This window comes from Hydra viridissima, unplaced genomic scaffold (genome assembly GCF_058129835.1).
Source record: "Hydra viridissima isolate aposymbiotic clone 2 unplaced genomic scaffold, HvirCarnegie_v1 scaffold_10, whole genome shotgun sequence".
Taxonomy (NCBI): domain Eukaryota; kingdom Metazoa; phylum Cnidaria; class Hydrozoa; order Anthoathecata; family Hydridae; genus Hydra; species Hydra viridissima.
Window position 1 is genome coordinate 16,420,245 of NW_028324309.1, and position 27,215 is coordinate 16,447,459.

The 27,215-nt window shown below is 30.9% G+C and overlaps 1 protein-coding gene and 1 pseudogene across 3 annotated transcripts; one reads left to right on the forward strand and one right to left on the reverse strand.

Annotated features, from left to right (window-relative positions):
* Positions 1-919: 919 nt before the first annotated feature.
* Positions 920-19,618, reverse strand: LOC149883376 (uncharacterized). Of its 2 annotated transcripts, XM_090100300.1 has the most exons (6): positions 19,328-19,618; positions 15,185-15,197; positions 14,823-14,945; positions 14,207-14,286; positions 2,003-2,065; positions 920-1,427 (listed from the first exon to the last, which is right to left on the reverse strand). In XM_090100300.1, exons 1-6 carry the CDS (start codon positions 19,400-19,402, stop codon positions 1,332-1,334), a joined length of 450 nt encoding a protein of 149 aa, XP_089956426.1. In that variant the 5' UTR covers positions 19,403-19,618; the 3' UTR covers positions 920-1,331. The 2 variants fall into 2 exon arrangements, with proteins under 2 accessions (XP_089956426.1, XP_089956428.1); XM_090100302.1 differs by lacking the exons at positions 2,003-2,065; positions 14,207-14,286.
* LOC145192017 (uncharacterized) lies at positions 9,093-12,010 on the forward strand (annotated as a pseudogene). Its single transcript, XR_016456293.1, has one exon. The product of XR_016456293.1 is annotated as an uncharacterized LOC145192017 (transcript).
* Positions 19,619-27,215: the final 7,597 nt, after the last annotated feature.

The following is a 27,215-nucleotide window of genomic DNA, read 5'->3' on the forward strand; positions in this document are numbered from 1 at the left end:
GCGGACGGCAATATTTTGCACCTCCAAAAAGAGTTTGTGTTTTGGTATAACGTTACTTTACCGCCGGAAGGGATTATTAACGCTGATGCATTATATCACCATAAAAAGTAATGTTTGATCAAAAAGCGAAATATAAAGGAAGTTTTCGAAAAAGTGCGCTCCTTCGGAAAAGTGACGTAGTCAAGGATTGGCATGGATGGGAACCAACCGACCATGTTTATTAAACTAACCCCCCAATTACAAAACTCCTCCACAAAAACGGTCCGCATACATGCAGAATAATTCGTAACATTATCACGCAGAAGTACCCAGAAGCAGGCAATTCTCCTTAATACGTTGTTTTTCTTACCAATCAGTATGTTAATACAACATAAAATGACTTTGTTACTTGATAAAAGTAAATAAAATTACTTACTTTTTACTTACTAAGTATAGTATTTCAATGATAAAAATTTACATTTACTTGTAATGGTAACTAGTTTTTTTTTCAAATAGTTTTTATATAAGTTGCCTACATTAATTTTTGTTACTTTTACGCATAAAAGTAATTTCACATTACGATGCAGTATTCTCTTACATTTTAAAGTAAATATGACTTTTTTAAAATCTGATATTTACTTAAGATCACTTTCAAAAATAATTTACTTTTACATGTAAAAAGTAAATTACATTTCGACACAAACTATTTGTATAAGTATAAATCTAAATTACTTTTTAAAGTAAATTGCTTTCACATGGCTTATTTTTAAAAGTAATTTACAAAAAGTAAATAACTCTTTTATGTAAACTACTTTTACTTACAATAAAAAACTAATGCATTTTTAATAAGTTTTTAATAAGTTACGCATTTTTAAAATTAACTTTATGCAAGCAATTTTAAAAAAATGTAATATAATGTTATTTTTGAAAAAATGAATTACTTTAAAATGTAAATATATTTCATAACTTAATCTAAGTTATGTAAAGTAATTTTTTTTTAACAGTAATTTTTTTACATCAAAAAAAGTAAAAGTGCCGTCCCTACATAAGACAAAGAAGAAAAAGGGCTCATATTCTAACTCTTACAAAAGGCATAGCAACTTCTCTCCCGTCCTCTCTTGACACGAGTGCAATTGCTAAAATCTTCGCTTTAAGTAAATCATAAAAAATATCCATCCTTTGATCAAACCTTTTTATGCAATTTTGTTTCATTACTTCTTTATTAATAGTTTTGTGTATGTCTGTATTTTTTTTTCTTTCATTTTTCTTTTCTTTTTTCTTTCTCTCTCTCTCTCTTTTCTTCTCTGATTCACCATGAGTACTCGTTTGATTAATATTCTTGCGCAAGCAATTCAGAAAATCAATTGCAACTGCTTGAATATCGGCAGCATTTTATTTGTGACGTTTCCAAAGCATTTTTCTTGTAGTATGCTTCCTAACTTTTTTGCCTGTCAAAATATTTTTTTGCCAGTCAAAATATTCATTCAAACCAATTAACTTTTAACAAAGCTCATTAATATCACCGAGCCCTGTTAACGAATTAACGAGCTGCTTTAAAATTTACAGATATGTAAAAGCAAACTAAGAATGTTAAACCATACAAAAAAAATAATTTTTACACAAAAATTTTAAAAAGTTTAAAATAAAGAATTTATGATCATAAAAACATTTAAAAAAAAAAAAAAATCCATTAAAAACTTATAAAAACGATAAAAAAAGCTGTTCTCACAAAGACTTTTCCATTAAAGAGAAGATATTGTGAGAACAGCTTTTCTTCCTTAATTGTTTTAACATTAAAGCCTTGTTTTACCATTAAAACCTTGTTGCCTAATTTTCATTATTTAAATTGGTAGATACTTACATTGATTTGACGAATTGATGATGATAGATATTTGGAAAACATTTCTAATAAAATGTTTTCCGTTCATTTTCACTTCATATAAATTACATTGATTATTCAGCTTTGTGAAGAAAATATTTGAAGTTTATTCACATTTTAAAACAAAAAACAATTCAAACTTACAAAAAAGTCAATTAGTTCACTTGTATATCCTATTTCAGGCGTAAAGTGAAATTCAGTTGCATTCTGAAAATAAAACATATGAAGCATCAATAGAGAAATTTAAAATAAATGGACCTGTTGCAGTTTTCAATGCACATTATTTAACAATGCTTATACATTAAGGTGAGCTGAATAAAGTACTAATAAAGAGGTTTATATCTTGCAGTCAAGCATGCGCTATTAAGTTTACCAAAACTTGGAAAAGCTATAACTCTTACAATCATTTTTAACATTTTAAAGTCATGTTCTTCCCAAATATAACATTTCAAATTCACACAAGAAAATAATGTTTAAATATTTTAAAAATCTATCACAATCTTCCGATCGTGAATTTTATAGTTTTTTGAAAAATTTTAAGAAATTTACTGATAAAAGTGCTTTTAAGGGAAAACATGGTAGAATGTTTTTTTTGTTTTGGTTTGGTTTTCATTATTGAACATAAAATGAGTATTTAAAAAAAAACTGTTTTTTATCAATAGCAGTATTTATAAACAGGTTTATTTATTGAAGAAAAGTTTAAGTGTGAAGAGGTCTTACTGAAATGAATCTCCATTGAGTCATTCAAAGCTAAAGGGAAAAAATTATTAAAATCTGTTAATGGTTCGTGTTTGAAAATAGCAATGGTTGATCTTGACAGTAGAGTGTTGATAAAACCATTCCAAATCTCTGCTTCAAAAACTGTTTCAGAGGCTTCTTTCACGAGGTTTACTGATTATTCAGCAATCTATTTGTACTTGGAACGTTTTGAATATTATATTCTAATTAGGGACAAGTCACTTTAAATATAAGCTTTAATCTTTTCCTTAACAATAACTTTCAGTAATTGGAAAAAAATAAATCTCAATACATCAAGTTAATTACTTCTTAGTAATCTAGAGCCTTGAAGTTATGTTTTGGCGGCATGTATAATAGTTTCGGAAAAACTTTTTCTGTTAACTTTTTTAAACTTTAATCAAGGTGGAACCTAAAGAATGAAATTTTTTTTTAAAAGTATGAAAACATCTAAATACCCGTTTAAATAATTAAATTTTTATATAAAAATCCACCAAACATAATTTTCACAAAATTCATTTAATGGTATCATTTTTTACTCATGTAAATAATGTGCTTTTACCCTGAAGAATAAATGTCTTCCAAAAATGCAAACCAATCAAAAATGATCAAAACTTCATGAAAATTTGAAAATCTATTCTTCGCAAACATTATTACGTTTTAAGAAAATAAAAAAAAAAAAAAGAAATTCACCAAATTTATAACGCATAATAATTTTCTCTCAATATGAGAAAAAATTTATTCAAATGTATGCAAAGATAACACTGAATTACCTTATTCTTTTTTATAATTTTTAAAAGTGCTTTGCTCAAAACACTTTAAATTTGTCAAAACAATATAATTTACACTTTCAGCTTAAAAGCTTTTTCCAATTAATAGCTATCTACTCAACAGTTAACCTATCAACAGTTATTTAATCTACAGTTATCCACTCTACAGTTATCCAATCAACACTTATCCAATCAATAGTTATCCTTGTTAAGAAACAAAAAAAATTCAGAAAAATGAAAGGCAGAAAAAACCATATGGAAAAAGTAAAAAAAACGAAATCAAATGATAAATATCTTAAAAAAACAAAATAAAACTTCTCAAAGCATGTTTCTCTTTCCTTAAGTTCATTTTTATTGTTAAAACTATGATGAAGAAAGGTTTTTCCGTCTATGTTCTAATGAGTTAGTTCTCCCTTTTAGCTCATAAAACAGCCTGTTCACTCAGATTATTTGGTGTACTGAATATTTAATTTTCTGAGTTATTTGTTTATAAGATTGCGATTGTCTATCAGGCTTATAAAACCACTATCATACCCTGGCCCTATCACATTATAAAACGAGAGCAGATACAACAGCAACTTTGACATTACTTCCAACCTATTTTCTATTTGGCACCATTTCCGTGTTAAATTGTTTGTTAACTCATTGATACTTTTTGTCTTAGAGTGTAAAACTTTTTCAGCGGTACATCACTAACAAGACCTTTTTGATAAAATATACGAGCAATAAGATTAGAAACAACTTTAATAATATTAAATTTTCCCTTATGCTCTATTGATTTTCTCACTTGTATTTTCACCAAGAATCAAAGCTATTTTGAAAGAGTTGATGGCACACTTTTAAAGTTTGGCTTTTCTGTAGCACGCTTTAAGACTGAATCATCTAGATAATTTTGTTCACCTAATTGCATAAAAGCTTCTCTAATTGACTCATGTGCAGTTAGCACAACGGCATTGTGTAATTCACTGCTGATGTCGTAATATATTATCTGACTAACTTGCAGCAGCATATTCTTGCAGGAAAGAAAAACTTTTGTCAAACTTAAAATCTTGACTGTTCTTCCTAAAGACAGTAATTTTTCATTTGTTGATTTCAAAACTATTTCTCCCAGAAATATGTTATGATCTAATATCACATAAGTAGATTGTAATTTACTGCACTTTAGAAGAACAAAACTTTATGTTCAATTGGCACTCAGAACATAAAACTTTTGAAAAAAATGGACAGGAGCTATCTTCTTTAAGAAAAAACATCCTAAATGTCTATAATTGTAATACGATCCGAATGCTTAAAACTGCAACACAACTATACAAAAGGAGACAACTTTCTATAAAAAAAAAGCGATATCCAGGTAATACAATTAGGTTAACACTTTCAGAAAATATAATGCTTTCATTTACCGTTATGGTGGCAAACCTTTTCCATTTTTTAGCTCATTGTTGAGAATGATAACTACGTAATTATGTAATACAAATTACGTAAGTGCGTTCATGTGGAACGCATTATAAAAAACGTGCATAAAAATAGGAAAGAAGGAATTTAAAAGAGATTAGAATTCGCGTTATATTAAAGTTGTATAAAAATATCATTATTGACTTATCTTAAAATAATATATATAATCAAACATATAAAAGGGTTATATTGCTTAAGCGGATCACAACAATTGGCGACGAAGATAAAAACATGGCAAAAGCAATTAGTAATTTACCAGGTATAGAACAATTTATTATAAACGAAAATGATACAACAAATATAGATAAACGCTGGGAAATATGGAGAGAAGATTTTGAGCTATATATATTGGCGACAGGAGTTACGCAAGAGGCGCAAAAAAAGGCATTATTGTTGCACTTAGCTGGAAAAGATATAAAAGAAATATACAAAACTCTAAAAGGAAACGATACTGATCAATACAATGCAATGTGTGAAAAACTCGATCAATATTTTAAACCAAAAAAAAACATTACGTATGAACGATATATTTTTAAGAACATAAAACAAAATGAAGAGGAGAGTACTGTGAGCTTTGTTACTCGGTTAAGAAAACAAGCCGAATATTGTGCGTTTTCAGATGTCGCTGAGGCAGTAAAGGATCAATTTACATCGGAATGTCATTCTGTGAAACTCAAGCAAAAACTTCTCAAGGATAGAGAAATAAACATTGATAAATGTGTTGAAATTGGTCGCAACATGGAAATATCAAAACAACAAGCAAAAGAAATGTCAAATAAGAAAACAAATCAATCCACAGAGGAGATTGACGTGGTAGATCATTTAAAAAAATTAACTATTTCCAGAAGACAAAAACAAGCAACAGATTTAAAATCAGGAAGTAATCAAAGTGAAAATATAGGTAAAAGAGAAAATGACTTGTTATGTTTTCGATGTGGCGAAAAATATTTTATTGGACATCAAAAAGAGTGCAAAGCTAATGGGAAAACATGCTATAAATGTCAAAAGAAAAATCATTTAGCCATTTGTTGCAGAAGTTTTTCAAAAACACCTTACAGGACAATTCAGCAAGTTAAAGAGATAAATAATAAAAACAAAAGTGAAAGCAGCTCAGAAAATGAATTAGAGGAAGCGCTTGCCCTAACATTTAGTTCAAAACAAAGAGGGCAATCCTATAAAACAAAATCAATAAATGTGCTGGTAGAAAATGTTATAATAAAAATGGTTATTGACTCAGGTTCTAGTGTGAATTTGATTGACAAAAACACTTTTGAAAGGATTAAAAACCACAATCCAAACTTATTACTAAAAAAATCATCAACAGTAATATTTCCCTATGCTTCAACGCCTCTAAAGTTGATAGGTTGTTTAAAGGCTGAAATTGAAACAAAAAACAAAATAACTACCAACAAAATCTATGTTGTAAATAAAAATAATGCTGGAAATATCATGGGAATTGAAACAGCAAAGGAGCTGAATATTTTAAAAATTGATGAAAATGGAAACTTTATGCTCAACAAAGATAATGGTGTAAATACAGTGGCTAAATCAAATGAAACCAAGCAGCACTTTAATGTGTGTAAAAGTATTGATGATGAAATTAAATCTCCACTAAATCAAAAAGATAATAGTTTGCGTTATTTTGATGCAAATTGTAAAGTGACTTTGAAATTCAAAAATGATTTGTTAAAGTTGATTGCAGATTATGAAGATATATTCAAAGGACATGGTAAGCTAAAAAACTTTCAATGCAAACTGCATGTAGATGAAAACATACAACCAATTGCACAAAATTTACGTCGCTATCCTTATCACCTTCGAAAAGATATTCGAGCAGAACTAAGGCGTCTTGAAGAGGCTGACATTATTGAAAAGGTTGAAGGACCGCAAGAATGGATTAGTAATTTTGTAATTGTACCAAAAGCAAATAAAACGGTACGATTATGTCTTGATGCTAGAACCATCAACAAAGCAATTAAACGCGAAAGATACCCAATACCTACATTGGATTCCATAATAGATGAGATGTACGGTTCAAAAATATTTGCTAAGTTAGACATGAAAGAAGCTTATACTCAGTTAGAGTTAGATGCCGAGTCCAGAAAGATCACAAATTTTCAAACAGAGGAGGGAGTTTATAGACACAAAAGATTAGTATATGGTATTAACAATTCATTCGAGATTTTTCAAAAAACTATGGAACAAAGTTATGGTAAAATAGATGGAGTAAAGTTTATTAGTGATGATATTATAATATATGCATCAAATGAACAAGATTTGTTAAGGAAGTTAGAATTATTGTTTATCAAAACACGTGCATTAGGTTTAAAGCTAAATAAAAAAAAGTGTATTTTTGCTCAAAAGAAGATAAAATTTTTTGGTATTGAAATATCCAAAAATGGTATTAATCCTGATCCAAACAAATTAGAGGCTATCAAGAATGCAAGACCACCAACAACCTTAAGTGAGCTTCGTAGTTTCCTGGGTTTATGCACATATGTGTCAAGATTTATTAAAGACTTTAGTGAAAAAACAACAGCATTACGTGAACTATTAAAAAAAAATACAAAATTTAAGTGGGTCAAAAAACATAATGATGCTTTCAATATGCTTAAACATGAGTTATCAAGTGAATCAGTGTTGGCTTTTTATGATCCGCACAAAGAAGTACAGTTAATTACTGATGCAAGTAATCATGCTATAGGAGGAATACTCTTACAAAAAGAAGGTATTGGAATTAAACCAATCTGCTACATAAGTAGGTCACTGACAGCAGCTGAGTTAAAATATAGCATTACAGAAAAGGAAGCTCTTGCTTTGGTATGGGCAATTGAAAAATTACATTTGTATCTGTATGGAAAAAACTTTAAGGTCGTAGTGGACCACAAACCGCTCAAGTTTATTTTTTCATCCAGTTCTAAAATAAATGCACGCATTGCAAGATGGCAAATCAAATTGCAGGCATATGATTTTGACATAATATATAAGAAGGGAGAAGAGAACATTGCAGACTTTATATCCAGAAACTGTATCCCAAATGAGGTACCCAATGAGTCAGATGAAAATGAAGTGGCGGCTTATGTAAACTTTTTAGTGACAAAAATGACACCCAAATCAATATCAATTGAAGATATAAAAATGGAGACAGCAAGAGACATCAGTTTAGTTGCAGTAAAGAATGCATTAGTGTCTGGTAAAGGGCATGACAACCCAATACTGGAACCATATCGTAGATTTCAAAATGAGTTAACTGATCATGAGGGGATTATATTAAGAGAAACAAGAATTGTCTTACCAAAGTCTCTTTGTAATTTCGGAAAGTTCTAGAACATTTGATGACGTTAGGGATTTAATAGCTTTAATAGATTTACCAATAAGAATTGTAAATATGTGTTTGTGGTGATTTATGACGGTTTGTGGAAGGATATTTTGGGAAAAGCATGGGGTATATATAAAGGAGAAAATTTGTAAAAAAGGGAGAGTTAGTTAGAAGAGAAAATTATTGCTATTTAGTGACTTGTTGATTGCGAGAAAAAACTACAAGCTAGCCGGGCCATGGAACCAAGTATGAGATTGTTTGATATGTTTGAAACGTATGATGGCACTTCGGATGCTGCTGTTTGGATTCAACGAACAAAAGTGATTGCTGAAATTCAGAACTTAAAGCTTGAACTACTTTTTCCGATTCTTCTCAGAGAAGCTGCTTATGCAGTGTACGATGCTTTAACCGCGGAAGTCAAAAAAGATGTAGTGGAAGTCGAGCGTGTGTTATTAGCGGCGTTTTCTATAGATGCCTACACTGCATATGAACTATTCACAAAACGAAAATTATGTGATGAAGAAAAAGTTGACGTGTTTTTAGCTGATTTAAGACGATTAGCCTATCTAGCTAAATTACCAGAGGAGTCTGTGCGTTTGGCGTTTGTTGTGGGTTTGCCAGAAGTCTTATCATCAAGATTTCGAGCCGTAATGGACCCGATTGATAAAATGTTACCCAGAGTGAGAGCTGCTATGAACTGTGCAAATGTGATTGACAGTGATGCTGTTGGCGCTGTGTCTAGACGCCATGCTACAAAAACTGCGTTAGTGTGTTACAACTGTAAAGGTTTGAATCACATTGCAAAGAACTGTTCGCTTGCGAAGAGCTTGTCTCCGAAGACTGTTAGATGTTTTAAATGTGGTGAGGAAGGACACATTGCATCGAAATGCTGGAAGCTGCAGGGAAACGATTGCAGGAGCGAGGTATCTGCGCTACCTCGCTCCTGAACATCGGTTGAATGAGCGCATTATCTGTTATTCGTTTGAAAGTTAACGGTATGGTTGCGACAGCGTTAGTAGACACAGGGTGTTCGAAGACAATTTTGAATAAAAAATTCCTTCCCAGAAGTCAATGTAGGTACTCAAACTCTCAAAAGGTAGTAACGTTTGAAGGAAAGGTTCATCAGTGCACTGGGTCAGCGGTCGTGATTCTTGAGGTTGATGGCATTAAAGCACGTGATCAGGTTATTTTAGTGGATTTCCAACCGTTTGGAGTCGATATGATGCTTGGAATGAGTTCCATTAAGTTACTAGGAGGAGTATCCATCTCTCCTTTGGGAAAAGCGAAGTTCGGATTAAGTTACTGTGGAGCAACGGCTTTGAACAAGAACAAAGTCAAGAAAATCGAAATAAAAAAGAAAGATCATGAAGCAGTTTTTAATGGTGCTGAATGGAGAGTCAAATGGAAATGGAGAGATGGAGAAGGCCCCAACCGATTGTATAATAAAGTGGCACAGTACGGAATTCCACAATACGCTAGAGCAGACTATGAAAACGAACTACAGGAATGGATTGATCGGAAATGGCTGTTAGAGTACAACGAAAATGAATTGGGGCCGCCCAAAGGGCAGATTCCGTTAATGGCTGTCATTCAGAGAAACAAAGACAACAAAATCCGACCTGTTCTAGACTGGAGAGAAGCTAACGATTTAATTGAGGCATACACGAGAGATGCAGATGTGTGTGTCGAAAAGCTTAGAGAATGGAGAAGGATGGGTAACAAACCAGCAATCATCGATTTACGCAAGGCTTATCTTCAACTAAAAACTGATAAATCTCTTTGGCCGTTCCAAACAGTGGTGTTTCGAAATAAAAGGTATTGCTTGACACGACTTGGTTTCGGATTGAATGTTGCGCCAATAATCATGAAATCCGTTGTGAGTGCCGTCATTGATCAAGACGAATTAGTGAAGAGGGGAACGTCCGCTTATGTAGACGACATTTTCGTAGACGAAAGTGTGGTGAGTCTTGATTATGTCAAGAGGCATTTTTTGAAATATGGTTTAGAGAGTAAAGATGGTGAGCAGATTGATGATAATGGAGTTCGTGTGTTAGGATTGTGTGTGCGCAAGGTTGGTAACAAACTGATGTGGTCCAGAGGGAATCGAGTTGATGCTATCTCGCAAAAGGTAACCAGGAGAGTTGTGTTTTCAATCTGTGGACAGTTGGTAGGACATTTACCCGTGTGTGGTTGGTTGCGAGTGATTTGTAGTCTCTTGAAGAGGAAAGCTGTCAGTCTGACGACGGGTTGGGACGATGATGTTTGTGATGAGAACGTTAAGTGGGTGCTTCAGGAAGTATTTGCTGAGGTGGAACGCTGCGAGCCTGCTTGTGGTGATTGGGCTGTGCGTGGTGATGAGGGAAAAGTGTGGGTTGATGCCAGTTCTTTAGCGATTGGTGCTCTTATTCAAGTTGGGGAGACTACTGTGGAGGATGCAACATGGCTGCGAAAAGAAACGTCTGATGTTCATATAAACATGGCAGAACTAGACGCTGTGATACGGGGAATGAATATGGCTCTGATGTGGAAGCTGAAGAAAGTGACTGTTTTTACCGATTCCGTGACTGTGTACCACTGGGTTTCTGACGCCCTTACGGGAAAATCAAGGTTGAGATCAAAAGCGACGGGGGAAATGCTGATTCGAAGAAGACTGAGCGTGTTGCAACAACTAATTGAAGAATACGATGTTAGCGTCGAGGTGAAACTCATTCCTTCTAAAGATAATTTGGCCGACGCATTAACTAGAGTTCGCAGCAGATGGCTCAACAAACTGACTGTGCCAGAGTGTCGGAATAGTTGCATGGGAGTCGCAGCTACGAAGGCTGAAGCTATTTCCAATATACACAAAAGAACTGGACATTTTGGAGTGAATCGAACGTTAAACTTTGTTCGTAAAACAATTCCGACTGCTACTGAAAACGATGTTCGAAGTGTGATAAAAAATTGCGAACCATGTCAGTCAATAGATCCAGCGCCAATACGGTGGGAAAAAGGAAAATTGGATGTTAAAGGAAACTGGGAGAGATTGGCCATGGATATCACGCATTATGGCACTGACAAGTTTTTGAGTCTAATTGATTGTGGACCTTCAAAATACGCGTTGTGGCGACAATTATCGAGCTCATACGGAAGTGTTGCCATAGTCCGAATACTCCGTCTTGTTTTTTGTGAACGTGGAGCACCGTCGAGATATTAACTGACAATGAGCCAACATTTAAGACTAAAGAGATAAGGAGTTTCCTTGATAGTTGGGGAGTGCAAATTAGATATAGAGCCGCTTATTATCCTGAAGGAAATGGAATTGTGGAAAGAAACCACCGTACGATCAAGAGAATAGCAGAACGATCAAAAATGTCGATACCGGAAGCACTATATTGGTACAATGTCTCAGCCGACAAAAATGGTGCAAGCCCGATGGGCAAAATATACAGCTACCCCATTGGTGTGAAAGGATTGAAAAAAGAGAATCTTCCTGCACGAAATGTCCTGAACGAGAGATTTCGAATTGGCGATAAAGTCTGGCTGAAACCACCAAATGCGAGGTGCCATACAAAGTGGCAACCAGCTACGGTAACTCGGAATGTGTTAAACCAAACCGTAGAAGTGAACGGCATTCCGCGTCATGTGAAACATGTTAGACCTCGAACTGATACTCAGCCCTACATTATCCCTGATGAGGAAGTAGAGATGAATGTTGAAACTGATCAAGTGGACGCTGAAAACCAAGGAGATCCAATTAAAGATGTATTAGAGACGAACGAGGAAAATATCGACGCTGAAGATAGACCCCAAGAAATCGACATGCTTTTGCGACGGAGTGGTCGGGAACGGCGCATGCCTTCGAAATACCTTGATTACTATTTGGATGATCCGTAAGGATCAAGGAGGAGTGTAATTTCGGAAAGTTCTAGAACATTTGATGACGTTAGGGATTTAATAGCTTTAATAGATTTACCAATAAGAATTGTAAATATGTGTTTGTGGTGATTTATGACGGTTTGTGGAAGGATATTTTGGGAAAAGCATGGGGTATATATAAAGGAGAAAATTTGTAAAAAAGGGAGAGTTAGTTAGAAGAGAAAATTATTGCTATTTAGTGACTTGTTGATTGCGAGAAAAAACTACACTCTTCAAAAAAGAGCTTTACAAATTGCACATGAAGGACATTTAAGTGTTGAAAAATGCAAAGGATTATTGCGTCAAAAAGTGTATTGGACCACTATGAATAGTGATATTGAATCACATATTGAAAAATGTCTTGGATGTCAGGCCAACTCACGCATGCCAGGTCCTGAACCAATTAAAATGTCAATTTTACCAGAACATGTTTGGGATGAATTAGCGATGGATTTATTTGGACCATTACCATCAGAAGAGTATTTATTTGTTATAGAAGATATATATTCCAGATACCCATTTGTTGACATAATGAAAATCACAACAGCACCAAGTATCATAAATAAACTAGAAAGACTGTTTTCTATATTTGGTTATCCTAACAAAATAAGAAGTGACAATGGTCCACCATTTCAAAGTGAGGCTTTAAAATTGTATTTTGAAAATGCTGATATAAAGCATATTAAAATAACACCGCGATACCCGCAAGCAAACGGTATAGTAGAAAGATTCATGCAAGTAATAGCGAAAACAATAAAAACAACTCACTTTATGGGCAGAAACTGGAGAGAGGAACTTCAATGTATGCTTCGAAATTATAGATGTGCTCCTCATGCTATAACCGGAAAACCACCAGCCACATTGTTATTCAATAGAAACATCAAAAATAAATTTCCTTCAATAATAGTTGAGAAATCACCATACGATAAAGAAGTGATAGAGAGTCAAGATAAAAAGAATGCAAAAGTAAAAAAATACTTTGATGAGAAACACAACGCAAAGGAGAGATATGATGTTAAAGTAGGAGACCAGGTTCTCGTAAAACGTCATGAACGTGGAGGAAAACTAGATTCAAAATATCTAAACAAGAAATACATAGTTAAAGAAAGAAGGCAAAGTTTAGTTATTGTAGTAGATGAAGAAGGAAACGAGTTGGCGCGTAACATACAATTTATAAAAAAGATTTTAAAACCTGATGAGTTTATACAAAAGGAAATGCAAGTTAATGATAACGAAAGAACAAAAGCTGATAGAAAATCGTATCCCAAGCGAAATCATAGACCTGTGAAATTTTATCATTAAGTATCAAGATCTACTAATCTGATAAGAAAAGTCTTTCCCAAACAGGGGGAACTGTTGAGAATGATAACTACGTAATTATGTAATACAAATTACGTGAGTGAGTTCATGTGGAACGCATTATAAAAAACGTGCATAAAAATAGGAAAGAAGGACTTTAAAAGAGATTAGAATTCGCGTTATATTAAAGTTGTATAAAAATATCATTATTGACTTATCTTAAAATAATATATATAATCAAACATATAAAAGGGTTATATTGCTTAAGCGGATCACAACACTCATAAACTATTGCCTTTTTTCACAACCAATTTCAAGCAAAGATAGCTTTCTTTACTTGTATAGGTTATGTTATACTTAACTGAAAGATAATAAAAACTAATGGTTAAATCTTGATATGATTTTAAAGTTAATGCACCTTTTCTTTAGGAGCTTTAAAGTTAAAAACACTTTTTTGGTTTTTAAAACGTAAATTAAAGAATAAATAAAAAGGATTAAGGAAGGTTGCCGATGAAAACCAGAAACCTTGATCAGTTTCCGAGACAGATATTTTGCAAGAGCATCTATAAGAACCCTGCTACAACCCGTTTTACAAGAAGGTAAAGTTTGTTTGAATGTAGAAAATTTTGGTCATGAAACAAATTTCTTATAAAAAAGATGCCTTAATTATTCGAAATTTTTTTTTTTTCTAATTTTCAAAAAGTTGCTGAAAAGAGTACATGTATGACTGGAAGATATAATACAAATTTATTAACTTTTTTACTTCTAATAAAAACTTGCATTTTTTCAGGCCACCCCATTCAACAGTTGTAGTTTTTCTCTGAAGATGGAAAAATTACAAGATTTAATAAAAGTAATAAAATTTTAATTAATTACAATTTCTAGAAATATGCAGAGTGTTTCACCATCAATTGGGTATGCAGCAAACAACCAATTTTTGACTGTATTATTACCAACTAAAAAAGAAACTCATTAAAAAGGTATATAAAAATGTTTTTTGATTTGTTTTCATCAATTATTTAAAGAAAAAATCACTGAATTTAAATGTATTTGGCTAAAGTTTTAGTTATCTTTTCAAAGTTTATTTCGACATTTTCTCCACGAAACAAAAAAATCAAGAAGGGGTGTCTTTACTTATAAGTAACAAAATTTAAATATGAAAAACAAGTGACGGCCTTTATATCGTTTTATATGTGTTTTTGACGCAAAAACTTCAACAATTTAAATCGCCGATATTATTGGCTTTTTATTTACAATTCCTAAATGCAGTTTGAAATTTTGAACGAAGCTGCTAGATACATCTTTTTTCCATATTAAAAGATTTACCTTTTTACTTAAAATAAATTTTTTTTTTTATTTTTCAAATTTTTTATTTTATTTTTATACTAAAAAAAAATTATTGGTTTCTAAAGTGCAATCGGGTTAATTGTTATTTGATATTTACTTTAAAAAATCTTAAAAAAAATAAAAATTTACAAAAAAACAAACTTACAATAAGGATTTGCCCATTGAAAGATGAGATAAGGTTCTTTTTTCACTTTGCAAGTAACTCTTAACGTTTTTAACATCGACGGTCCCAATACGCTTGAGTTTTCTGTGAATCCTGGGCATTTCTCTGAATAGAACCAGGGAACAATTTAGTAAAATGTTGTCTGCTTGAACTTCAACTTTTTTTAAATGGTAGTTTTGGTTTTCAAAATCGAAAGAACTTTACATAAATTATTTTAAATTATAACATAAAAATAATTAAAATGTTTTGAAGTTATGATTTAAACATTACAATAAAAGGTAGAAAGTGAACAAAGAAGTTGAAAAAAATCAAGGAAATACTCTTTTAGGTAACAAAATACTTACTGAATCTGTAATCCTAAACAAAAAAAACATGAAGAATTATAATAATAATTTAAGGTGGAATAATAATTTAAACAAAACATAACATTTCACAACTTTCTGTAAAAAGCCTTTTTAAGTAAAAAGCTTTTATTTCTCAATATTTTGATTGGGAAGTTGCCTGATGATTTTGTTTCTTTAACTTTGTTACATCTTTTGACTTGAGGAAAGTAACTTGACTTAAATTCATCACTGTAATATCATTTTTTATAGTGACTAAATCTCTACTCATTTCAGATCAGCAAAGGTGCATTTTTGAAATATTTTCTGGATCAACACCAATATCAGTTGTAAAAAAATTTAAATAAATAATTTAATATGATTTTCCTAGATGCAATATTCCACATATCAATTTAAGAAAATGCATGACAGTCAAAGTTTAGGGCTGATATATGAATACAATTACAAGAAAGATTCAATAGGCAGGCGATTGAAGTTGAAATTTGGTTTTTCAATATAGTAATAGTAATAGTAGTTAATGCTGTTGAGATAAAGCGCCAGGCAATATCTATGACAGCCGATATATATTAATTATTGTTCAGTTTTAAATAACAAAGTGTTAATAATAAGCTTTCTTGATTTTCGTCATATAAACTAAGAATCAATTTTATAATAAAAATAAATCAGTTTTCAGATTCAATGTTTATTCTGCAACAGTTTTTTAATTATAAATATTATTTTGCAGCCTATTTGTAAACTTTAATAACCAGTGGAGTCACATGACAAACACTTTTATATAAACATAATAACAGATGTGTAAAGAAGAAATCCCAGAAAATGTTAACTATTAGAGAAGTTTATAAAATGAGAGGAAAAACGACATCACGGCTACAAAAACAATAACACTGTACGACGACCAAAAACTTTCACGAAAGGCAATATGTGCTCAAATTTTAAGTCGATAATGCTGATTTCTGTGACTCATTTACCCAGCAGCTTTTACACTGCCTGCAGCATTTTTTCAAATCACATTATGCATGGCCGGAATTCATGTGGAAAACTCCTTTTCTTTACTGGTCTAAAGAGTAAGATGTATACTTTATTTTTTGATTCAAATATTGGTGCATGGTATGTGCGCCATCCATAATGTCTAGAACAACGTGTACACACGTATGTTTGTAAGAACCTTTATGTGTCTGCGTTTGCGTCTTTCAATCATACTTTCAAGTTTTGAAGAGATTGCTTGGGCTTATTCATCAAGGCTTCTGAAGTAAGCATAAAAACATATCCCTCTTCACAACGGCAACGTCCCCATTTGTTCGTTCGTTTGTTCGTTCATGTCCCTATCTGCCTTAATTGCTTATTTGGTTATGATGACGGAAATTTGCCAAAACTTAAAAGAAGTTCTTAATTGTATCCAATATGTTGATCAAAAATGGGCAATCTATTCTATGTTCAAAATTATTTTTATTCTGATAGAGATACAATTGGAATACATTAAATTATACTGTTTAGACAATTTACCAACTTTTAACAATGAAAAAAATGAGTCATAAGAAAATGATGACTGAACTGCTTATGGCTAAAATAATACAACTTTGGTAGATTAAAGAAAAACTGTTGCATGAAACAAGAGATTAGGAACTAAGATTAATGCCAAAATGACCCTAAAGAACTGTCCTGAAAATCATGCTCGTCAAATGTCACAATATATAGAAAAGTAATAATCTCTTTTACACAGATAAGATAGGATATTTATCAAATATGATATTGATCAATCATATTATATACTTATTGTCTAAACGTTTTAGCCTCAAAATATTGAAATAAATTGGGTTTAAAGTAGCGATTTGAAGACCAAAAAGTGATCAAAGACGAGTTTACTAAAAATTCTACGAGTTCAATTTTTAGTAAACTCGTCTTTGATCACTTTTTGGTCTTCAAATAAAAAAGTTAAACCAAAAATTGCGTTGAAATTAAACAATACAAAAAGTGCGGCAGGTTCTTTTTAAGAGGAAAGGTGCTTGAGACAATTATAGTTGGTATAATAAATCTTAGATTGAAATTAAGGTTACATGTATGGTACCAATAGACAGAATCTAAACATTTGCCTTCTTTTTTTACTGGACGAATACACCTATTTGGGGAGATTTTAAAATAATTCAAATGCGAGTCTTTGTAATTATGAACTTTGATAGCCTAGTGAACTGTGATAATCTAGTGTACAGTGACAAAAGTGGCTTAAGTGCCAATAATAGATACGCCAAGTCAGCAGTTCAAAGAATGTCTATTCCCTTTCCCGTAAAAAAACAATTTAACTAAACAACTTAAAATAGATTATACAATGCATAATTCTTATTTAAAAAAAAAAAGCTTAATCTTTCAAACCGGAAAACAACTGCGATTTTTAAATTCTCTCTAGTTTGCCACTGTAACTTTTTCAGCCAAATGTAAGTCACGATGACTGGGCAGAAATATTGTTGCTTTCATTCTGAAAATTATAAAAACATGCGAAACATTAACAACTTTGTAATTTCAGTTGTTGGCAGTGACCAATAAAAAATGAGGTTGTGATATATATTTGTATGTTTTTGGTTCAATTTCAAATAACTCAAGAAAGTTATATTGCAGCGAACCACCGAGCGCTCGTCGGAAAGGTAAAAGTTCAAGCGTTACTTTGCGCGTCTAAATTTTAAAATTTTTGCAGTGGTTGAAAAAATGTTTGCATCTCAGCAAAAATCTCTAAATTGAATAACAATATTTTCAAAAAGTCTGTGAAAAGTAATAGATTTAGTAGATCAATCAGAAACAACAGAAGTTCTTTGCCGATGGCATAATGACGAAAATGGCGAAACGTTACCGATTATAATGAAGTATGTTTGGTTAAAACAAGTTCATATTGTAATAAAACCAATTGAAATTTACTAAAAATTGCTACAAACAAAAAATTTCCGAGACCCAATCTTTTAGAGTATACGCTTAACATATGCAACTCCAAAATTTTTTAACTAAAAAAAGATAAATATACGTTATCTTCAAACAACATTTTTCTTTACCCCAGACTTTTTATTTACCTAAGGTTATTCTCCTGCCATCAGTTGCACTAATATAACTTAATTGTTTAAAATATTTTACATACCTAAAGTTTTAACGGAAGTTGTGGTTATTAACTGGACTCCTGGTTATGAAATGTTAACAGATAATGACCTTTTTTAGTTACCAGAATTTGGAGGGTGGACCGGGATTAAACCTTGACTGCTTGAAAGCCAGGTGTCCTGGCTAAAAAAGTTGTAGCAATGCTCAGCAAGCCGATTCAGAAATCTATTCGACACGTGGTAGGGACTTAGCTTTTCTGTTTTCATTTGTTTTCATTTTGCGAGGTTTGCGCCGAAGCATCATGGCAATCTTACGGTTTCTCTGTCTATTATGCAACTGGTCTTGATAAAAATTCCTCTCATTAGAGAAAAACCATATATTGTTGGCTCCCTTGGGTGCTTCAGTTTGAAGAGGAATCTGATCAATATCAGCAGCCTCCCATCTTTGACCTTCTCTTCAAGCATTTAGCCAGTATGCACTTAATAAGATCAAACCTTCAAACCCTAAAAAATCCGCTATCTGATTGTTTTACCACTGCACTTCAACTCAATAGCCATCAATTCTCATGACCTTGCCGGGTTTATGTTCACCATTTGTTGCACTTTTTCAACAAATTTGTGAGTTTTTACTCTCTTGGTTTCCTCCATACTTTTGTGAGTGAAAATGGCCTGTGGGTTCTTGGTCTCCAGAAGTGCTTTCCTAATCTTTAGGACCTTCTTTATTGGCTCTCTAATGGTATTTGTAACCTCACGGTTTAAAGTTTTAAGGCTATTGTTCGTAAATATCAAGGTCACGTTCGTTCTTCCTCAGTAAAAAAAAGGCGCTAGAACACAGCTGACTACATAACTAAATGCTCAGTGGATGTAAACAACTTTTGGCGCCTAAATTCAAAAGAATTAAAGCGCGCAAACTTTAAGTAAATAAAACAAGAATAGAGCGTCGATTTGGTACAAGCCCAGTAGTTTTTATATTTATTATAGATAAATATAAAGCATCTTTCTGCTTTTTTTAAGTATGTTAGCAATATGAAGACATTTATTTATTTAAGTAAATGATAAGTGAAACACCTACCTGACCAACAGTCGGCAGCAAAAAATGCATCAACAGCAAAATTGCTATTTTACAGAGTTGAATTAGGTCCGCCATTATTTCGTTACAAACTTGCCCCCAATTAATTTTGAGTGTATTTTTCAATTTGTGTTTTTTTATTTAAATTAAAGCGTATAGTTGACGTTATTTGTATGCGCTGACATATTGATGAAGCTGCAATAAGTATTTACTCAGCAAACGTTCTACGAAACAAGATGTTTAATAAATACGTCAGTGATCATCTCATAAGATAATGAACTTCAAATTTATCATATTCAGCGTAATCAAAAGAATTTAAGAACTATTTGTATTACGTAAACTTAAACTACGCGTCATGAAAACGAAGTGTGACTTACCAGTGGTTGTAATTAAGGTTTATCGACTACTCTAAAAAAACTAGCATATAGCATTTCCTAACCTACAGCATTAAGCTACCGTTAGATTAATGTTTAGAAGTTTCACATTACTTTAAAGCAGGTTGAATAGGAATTTTAAATCTTGAAGAAAAACTTATTTTCTTTTCCCATATCTGAAACAAAATTAAACACCGATTAAAGCAAGGTTTTCTAATATGCCTATAAAGTGTAGGTGTCACCGCAAAAAACTGATATTGCTATAATATTCACTTCCTTTCAAACAAGAACAATCTGTTTGCTGGAATTTGATTGCTGAGCATGTGAATAATAACCTCAGAAGATTTATTCAAAACAGTTTTCTAATACTTTTTAGTGATAAAAATCTGAGTTACTGGGTACGAAACTAGTTTAGCAGAGAAAAAATCAAGCTAAGAACTATCCAGAGAAATAAATAGAGTGGTTTTTATCGTGCAAGTTATCGAAAGATAGTGTACTCCTCACATTAATGGTCGCTGAGAAAAATTTAACAAAACTGCTGAAAGTTTATTCAACACTACAATTAGTCGTAGGAACTTCTTAGATACACTTCTTTTAAAAACCAAAAACCACTCATCCATTAAAAACCATGAGTAAAATAAATACGAAAGTGCAAGAAGACCATAAGAGTAAACATACTGACGCATAAACAAACACGCATATGTTGGAGTTAAACTTGTGACAATACTAACACCATAAAAAAATTATTTTTAATTTAATTTTTGGAATCACTTCTTAAGTGATGAATCTGCTCTACTGAGTAAACATTTTAATCCGGAGATTTTTTCATTAAACTGACACAACATATTAGTTATTCGTTAAGTTATAAAAATCTTTTCATAAACGTTGCAGTATTATTGGGACGCATCTTTTTAATAAAATATGGCTCGAAATGAACAGTCTAGTTTTTGAAATTTACTTGATCACTATTAAGATTTACTTTCCGACAATGAAAGGTTTTCAGGCTAAAATCACTATAAAGTAGGGAACCTGAACCCGTGTTGTCCTCATATCGTTCTTTTAGGTTCGTAATGGATATATAAACACAGTATGTGGACAACTTATGATAAATGCATTATTCAATTTAATTGAGCATTGTAATGACGAAGTATCAACAATTAAGTTAAGAAAATGACTTATTGAGTTTTTTTTCCCATTTCTTTGAAACGAATATTTAAAGTAATGAAATTTTAAATGTTTATAGAAGCCTACAATATATATGTAAATATATATATATATATATATATATATATATATATATATATATATATATATATATATATATATAAAATGACGCATATTTCTATGAATTTAGGGAGAAAGTTGCTATTAAAACAAATAAGGGTAGAATAAATAGGAACATAAATAAATCCTAATGAAAGTACGATAAACAATTATGTCAAATTCAAATAGACCTTCAAGTTTAATGAAAAGATGCAGTTTGTAATCTTTATTTGATCCAGATTGATAAATATCCACAATCAACAACTGAATTTTGAATCCACCGATTTATTGAAATCTTGGCATTTTAAAAAGATAATTTTTTTTCTTCCTTTTAACATAAATGTAAATATTTTTGACGCGCAGCAAGAATATAATAGAAACCTGTCTTTGATCTTTGCATCCAAAAGGAATTACAAAATCATAATTTAAATATGGCAATTTTTACTTTCAATTTAGTGGTGAAATATTTAAAATTATTAAATATTTGTTAAATTTTTTTTTTTTTTTTCTTGTTTTTTATCCAGAAATCACATGCAAGTATTTGGGTGACCATTTGGATGACGGAACTTCCGTTTATTTTTATTCCTTTTGCTGAACCAAGGCAAAAAGTTTATATTTGTTAGTCACCAAAGAATGTTAAATGAAAAAGGAAAAAAAAATGGATTAAAAGAAGAGGAATAAACGGGGACGAATGAAGGGGGAACGAAGAGGAAGTGGAATAGTGAGGGTGCAATTTTGAATTATGGCTAAAGTCATCAACCATAAAAATAATTTTTATTTTCATAAACCCTTATTTCAGTAAGGTTAACAAGGTCTGGGTGGCCATGAAATAACACTGCATACTGTAACAATTCTTATTTGCATATGTAACAATCACTGCATACTGTAACAATTCTTATTTGCATATGCTCTTCGTGCCATTATCCCACAAAGACTTTCAATAGTGTTTAGTTTCAAATTAATTTTAGTCAAATTTTCTTACTGGCTACAAAAAGAATATCCATATTTCTTAAATCTAGGTCATTTCATAACTTATTTGCAGTTTTGAATAGGGGTTAACTTCCATTTAGTACATGCAGCATTTTGTGAGTTCAGTTTAGATGAAAAGATAGTATTAATTTTTAAAGGAGTGAAATGAACCCCATTCTAAAAAGAACAAATTAAGTTCATTTTATCAAGGTTATCATAATCTGTTTTTTGGAAAAACATGAAAATAATAGAAATAGTAGTGACTTTTTGTTAGAAACTTATACAAAACAAAAACAAAACATAAAATGGTGAAAAAATTTAAAGGAATATATAACAAAACTTGCTCTAAATACGCTCCACGACTTACTTATCTAAAGGTTTGGCAAATGCTATCTTAAATTTCCCTCAAAAAGCTTCAAGATGTTCAAGATTTATCAAGATTGCCTCAATTATTTTGTGGAACTAGAACAATATTATCTGTTTTGTTTGCGAAAGATTTGGTTTTTTGAGTTTTTCTTTTTTTTTGCCCATTTTAATCACTTTTTAGATTTTTTAAAAAAGCCCCATTTTCAAATATATTTGGCGTTTTCAGGTCAGTTTTTGTTTTACACTATGTTTTTGTATAAGCACATTAACTCTGGACGTCTAGACTTGAGTCAATTCTTTAACTTTGTAAATTACTTTAAAAACAAACCAAATTTGTTATGAACACTAAACCTTGACTGCGAGATTTTAACATTAAAATAGATACCACTTTATGCGGATTGTTATTTCAGATAATGTTTTTTCAATGTTATTACAGTTACATTATTGCACTAAAAATAATCATCACATTAGAATTACGCATCTCGTTGTTTACATATATTTGCTTTATCATAATTTAAAAATGTAATTTTAATATAATAGTGTGGGGTCTAATTTCGCTTCATTTCAAATCTACTAAAAGTTTTCGCCGCTCACCAAAACTGTAAGCTTTTAATGCAAATCCCATAAAAATAATAGTAAATGATAATTTTTTTAAACAGTTGTTTAAAAAAGTTCGTATTGGTTAATATTTTAAAGTTTTTTTTCAGTTTTTTTTACTATCAACGGCTAAATTCTATCAAAAAATGATTTTATTTTGCATAGAAGCAGGTCATACTTAAAGTGATATTGAAAATGTACATTGTGTTATCATGACCAGTGTGGAAACCATTTTAAAATGGTTTGCTGAAAACGATACATTTGTTAACTGAAAGTGCTCCCCCTGACAAAAGCAAACTAAAAAAAGTGATGACATACTTGTTCTAATCATTTTCAAAGATCGATTCAAGAAGATGTCGCCAAAGCTGATCTCAATAAATACCTTTAGACGTCGAAAAAGCCATGTGTAGGAAGTGGATTACTCATATAAGTTATTACCATCTAGATACTGTATATATGTTGATTGTTTACTTTTGTCATACTTTTCACTCATTTACTTATTAGAAGAAGCTCCTAATCTATTAGATACCATACTAATTCCACCTCTTATTCCTTGGTTTATCATCAATTTCATATTATAATCATTCAGCAACTCTAATTTTATTTCAGTTTTCTTTAATGATGCATCCCAAGCTAATCCAGGTGATGTGTAGCACTAAGCAGGGTATAATTTATATTAATTAATACAAACATCTCTAAAATTTTCAAACGTATCAGCTATTAAAAGAACATCTGAAATATTGTACAAATCATGTTAATCTCTAAATGTTTTACAATTAAACACGCTCCATACAGCTTGTGCATGTGAGTAATCATTTTAATTCAACAATTAAAATGATTTAACAATTAAATCTTCATCGTTTAACTTTAAAAAGAACGATCCTTTTGGTGGTAATTGAATCTCAGTAAATTTATTAATAGAATCAACCCAATCACATGGGTACACACCTTTTCTTATTAACAAATCTAATTTTTTACCTGAATAAAATTTTCCAATATTTTTACATTGATGTTTTAGGAAATTCTTTGATAAACTATTTAAATTAAAAGATATAAATCAATAACTATCTATAAAACGTATTTCACACTTAATTTTAACACTTTTATATTCTTTATTTATAAAATCACCAACTTTAATTTCTCTAGAAAAGCTAATTTACTTTTCTTCATTGTTTGGTATACAGCTCAATTTTCCTCCTGATATTTTCTTTATAAACAAGTGGCTATCATAACCAAATAAATTGTGAAGTATAACTGGAAAGAATCTTGCAATTTTATGATTCAAATTACAATCTTTATGAGGAGCACCTCTTTACTTTCTAGTAATATGGCTGTGGTGGCGTACTTTATCTTTTTTAAGATCTTCTCCACAAATGTGACATGTCATTGAAGCATTAAATTCATTATTATTTTCAGTAGTGTATTTTATACTTTTTGGAGATTTAAACATATCGCAAATCATCTTAATATCTTCTTCTAAGCGTTCAACAATTTTTTGCGCAACATCATTTGTTTCATTACTTGCAATAAATGTGACTGGACTGCTTTGATAAATCATATTCATCAAAACAGTTAATATAATGACAAAGTGTACTTGGAATATGCCTTTGATATTAATTAGTATATGAGTTACTAGGATTTGGTGTACAAATCTTAATTGGTTTGATAAAACTTTCAAAATCAGCATATACCACAAATGGTACTCTCATTGATCTATTTTGGTTATTGAATTGTATTTTTAAATTTGGTTTTGGAAGTTCAATACTTACTGAATTATGTGTTTCATAATGATAGATAATCATAGATAATGATTCGTTAGAATCAAACCCTAATAAGTAATCTCTACAATAGTGAATAGGACATTTATTCTTCGATTTTTGTGAAGATAGTTATTTGCTTAAACTTTTTGTTAAACAATAGTAATTAGTTTCACAATTTGAAATTTATAATAAATCTATTACATATTGACGGTTATTGTTTTTAAACACGCGCAAAATATTGACAGATGAGTTTTCATAACCAAATAGATTAACATTTATATCTGTACTGTTCTTCTCAAATTGTGTAATTTGGTTTAATTATACCGGAAAATCAATTTTTTCCCATTTTATTTTATTAGATTGTCTTCTAAGCTCCTTATCTACTCTTTCAGGATGATTATTTGTTTGATTTAATGCTCTTGTGACACACCACTTAAAATACTCATCTTTATTAATTATGACCTTTTTAGTTGCTAAGTTTTTATCAAATGAAATCTATGCTTTAATAGGATTATAATCAAACACATTGATATCCATCTTTTTAGTAGAAACAAACCTCCAATTTGATCCTAACTGTTGAAATGATGAAAAATTTTCCAAAATTCTATTCTTTGACCTTTGGTAAAAATCTTCTAAATCTGTTGACATTTATACAACCTCATTCCTAGCAACAAATAGAGCAGTTGCAGAATTAGTTTCTCCTGTTTTAATATCAGTGCGCTCCATTTCACAATAAAGAACTATATAAACATTTGTTTTTCTATTTTCATTTAGTGTTTTAATTGCACTTTTTTTAGCAGAACTCATAAATGATAAAACGGTATTTTGATAATGACAAAACCATTTTCGCCTGTAGCTGTAAATTTCTTTGTAGCATCACAAACAGATGATTGTGTTAATTTAAGTTCTATTTCATTTTCAAATCCAAGTTTATAGCACGGCTCAAAAACTTTAGATTTTATTGTTTCAATTTTTTATTGAATGTTCTTTTAATTATATCAGGAATATATAACATCATCCAATCTGCTATAGAATTTAAGTAATTTTGTTTGAAGCAGACTTTATCTGTCTTGAAATATTAAATACTTTTTTTGAAGCAGACTTTATCTTTGTTAAAATATAATTGTAAAAGGTGTAAAAGGTGTAGGAGTTAAAATTGGTGAAGTGATAACATTTGGAATCAGTTCATCAAATATATTTTGTAATAAACTCTGTTTCATTAATGCAGATTATAACGGTGTGAGTTCGATTGATATAGATTGTTGCTCTCTTACTAGATTGCTATTTCCCATATTATAGTAATGTTTTACTCTTCGCTCTTTTGCGAATTGTTGTAATTCTCTGGGACTTTGTTTTCCATTTTTTTATAAAGCAAGATTTTTTTTTATTTTTTCAAAAGCTTCATTTTTCTTGTTTTTAAAATATTTACACTTTTTTTGAAAATATTTCATACAAATTTTTCTAACTAAGGTTTTTCCTATTATTTTCTTTTCATCATTTAATTTTTCAGAATTTAATGTTTCTATTTTAAAGCCATTATCCACTTTTCCATCTCGTAATTCAAGATATCTCCATCCATGCTTAGTTTCTCGCATAGCACAATATAATCATTTATATATTTTATTTTCTCCTGTGCTTTGTTAGTTAGTTTAATTCTAATTGCTTTTAACCTTTCATATTTTGGATCTTTTTTTTTTTTCTTGTTTTACTTCGTTTGTATCACAATTGTTTTTAGGTCTTCCAACTGGCCTCTTTTCTTGTCCTACTTTTGCTTTAGAAATAACATTTTCTATTTATTAAATCGCTATCCACAGCAACCATTATCAAAGTCATTAGATTGTATAATGTTTAAAAAATGCTATTTTCTTCCAACAAATTTTTTAAATTTTTCTTCGTACATTTTATATTTTTATCATGTTATGAAAAAAAATATGAAATTTCAAAAAAATAATAAACAATATTCAATTTATTTCCGTCTGATTGAAATTGCAACAATCTATCAGATATTAAAACAGCAAATGCCTCAGTATCTGCTGGAACAGCCGTATTAAATGTTGCTTTGATTTGTACATCTACTACTGACGATTTTAATCTTTCGGACTGCTTGCTAATATCAAATACCATAAGTCGGCATAAATCCTTATAGTCTGAAGGAGTTATGTTGCTTTGTGTAACCAAATCATTAATTTTTTCACTAAACACAGATGCATCTCCATAAGCTCTTGAGTATTGTTTATTTGGAAATGATAAATTATAACCAACAGCAGGATATCTTCCCTGATTATGCATAATGTACATATTTTCCAAGAACAAACTGCTTTTTTTTTCCACGTTTGTTAAAGTTTTTTACACACTCAAATGCCAGTGTTCGAAAAGTTTTGATCTACACTACCAGCATTATTTAGTGCAATAAAAAAAAGACCGGAAATATTTGGCACAGGCTTTAAAATTTTTTCTGAAGAATATATACCTCGGGGGAAATGCATGTATTAAAAGTTGTTAACCATCGCAAACCATCGCAAGGTAACACTGAATCAAATAAAAACTTACCGTATGTTATTG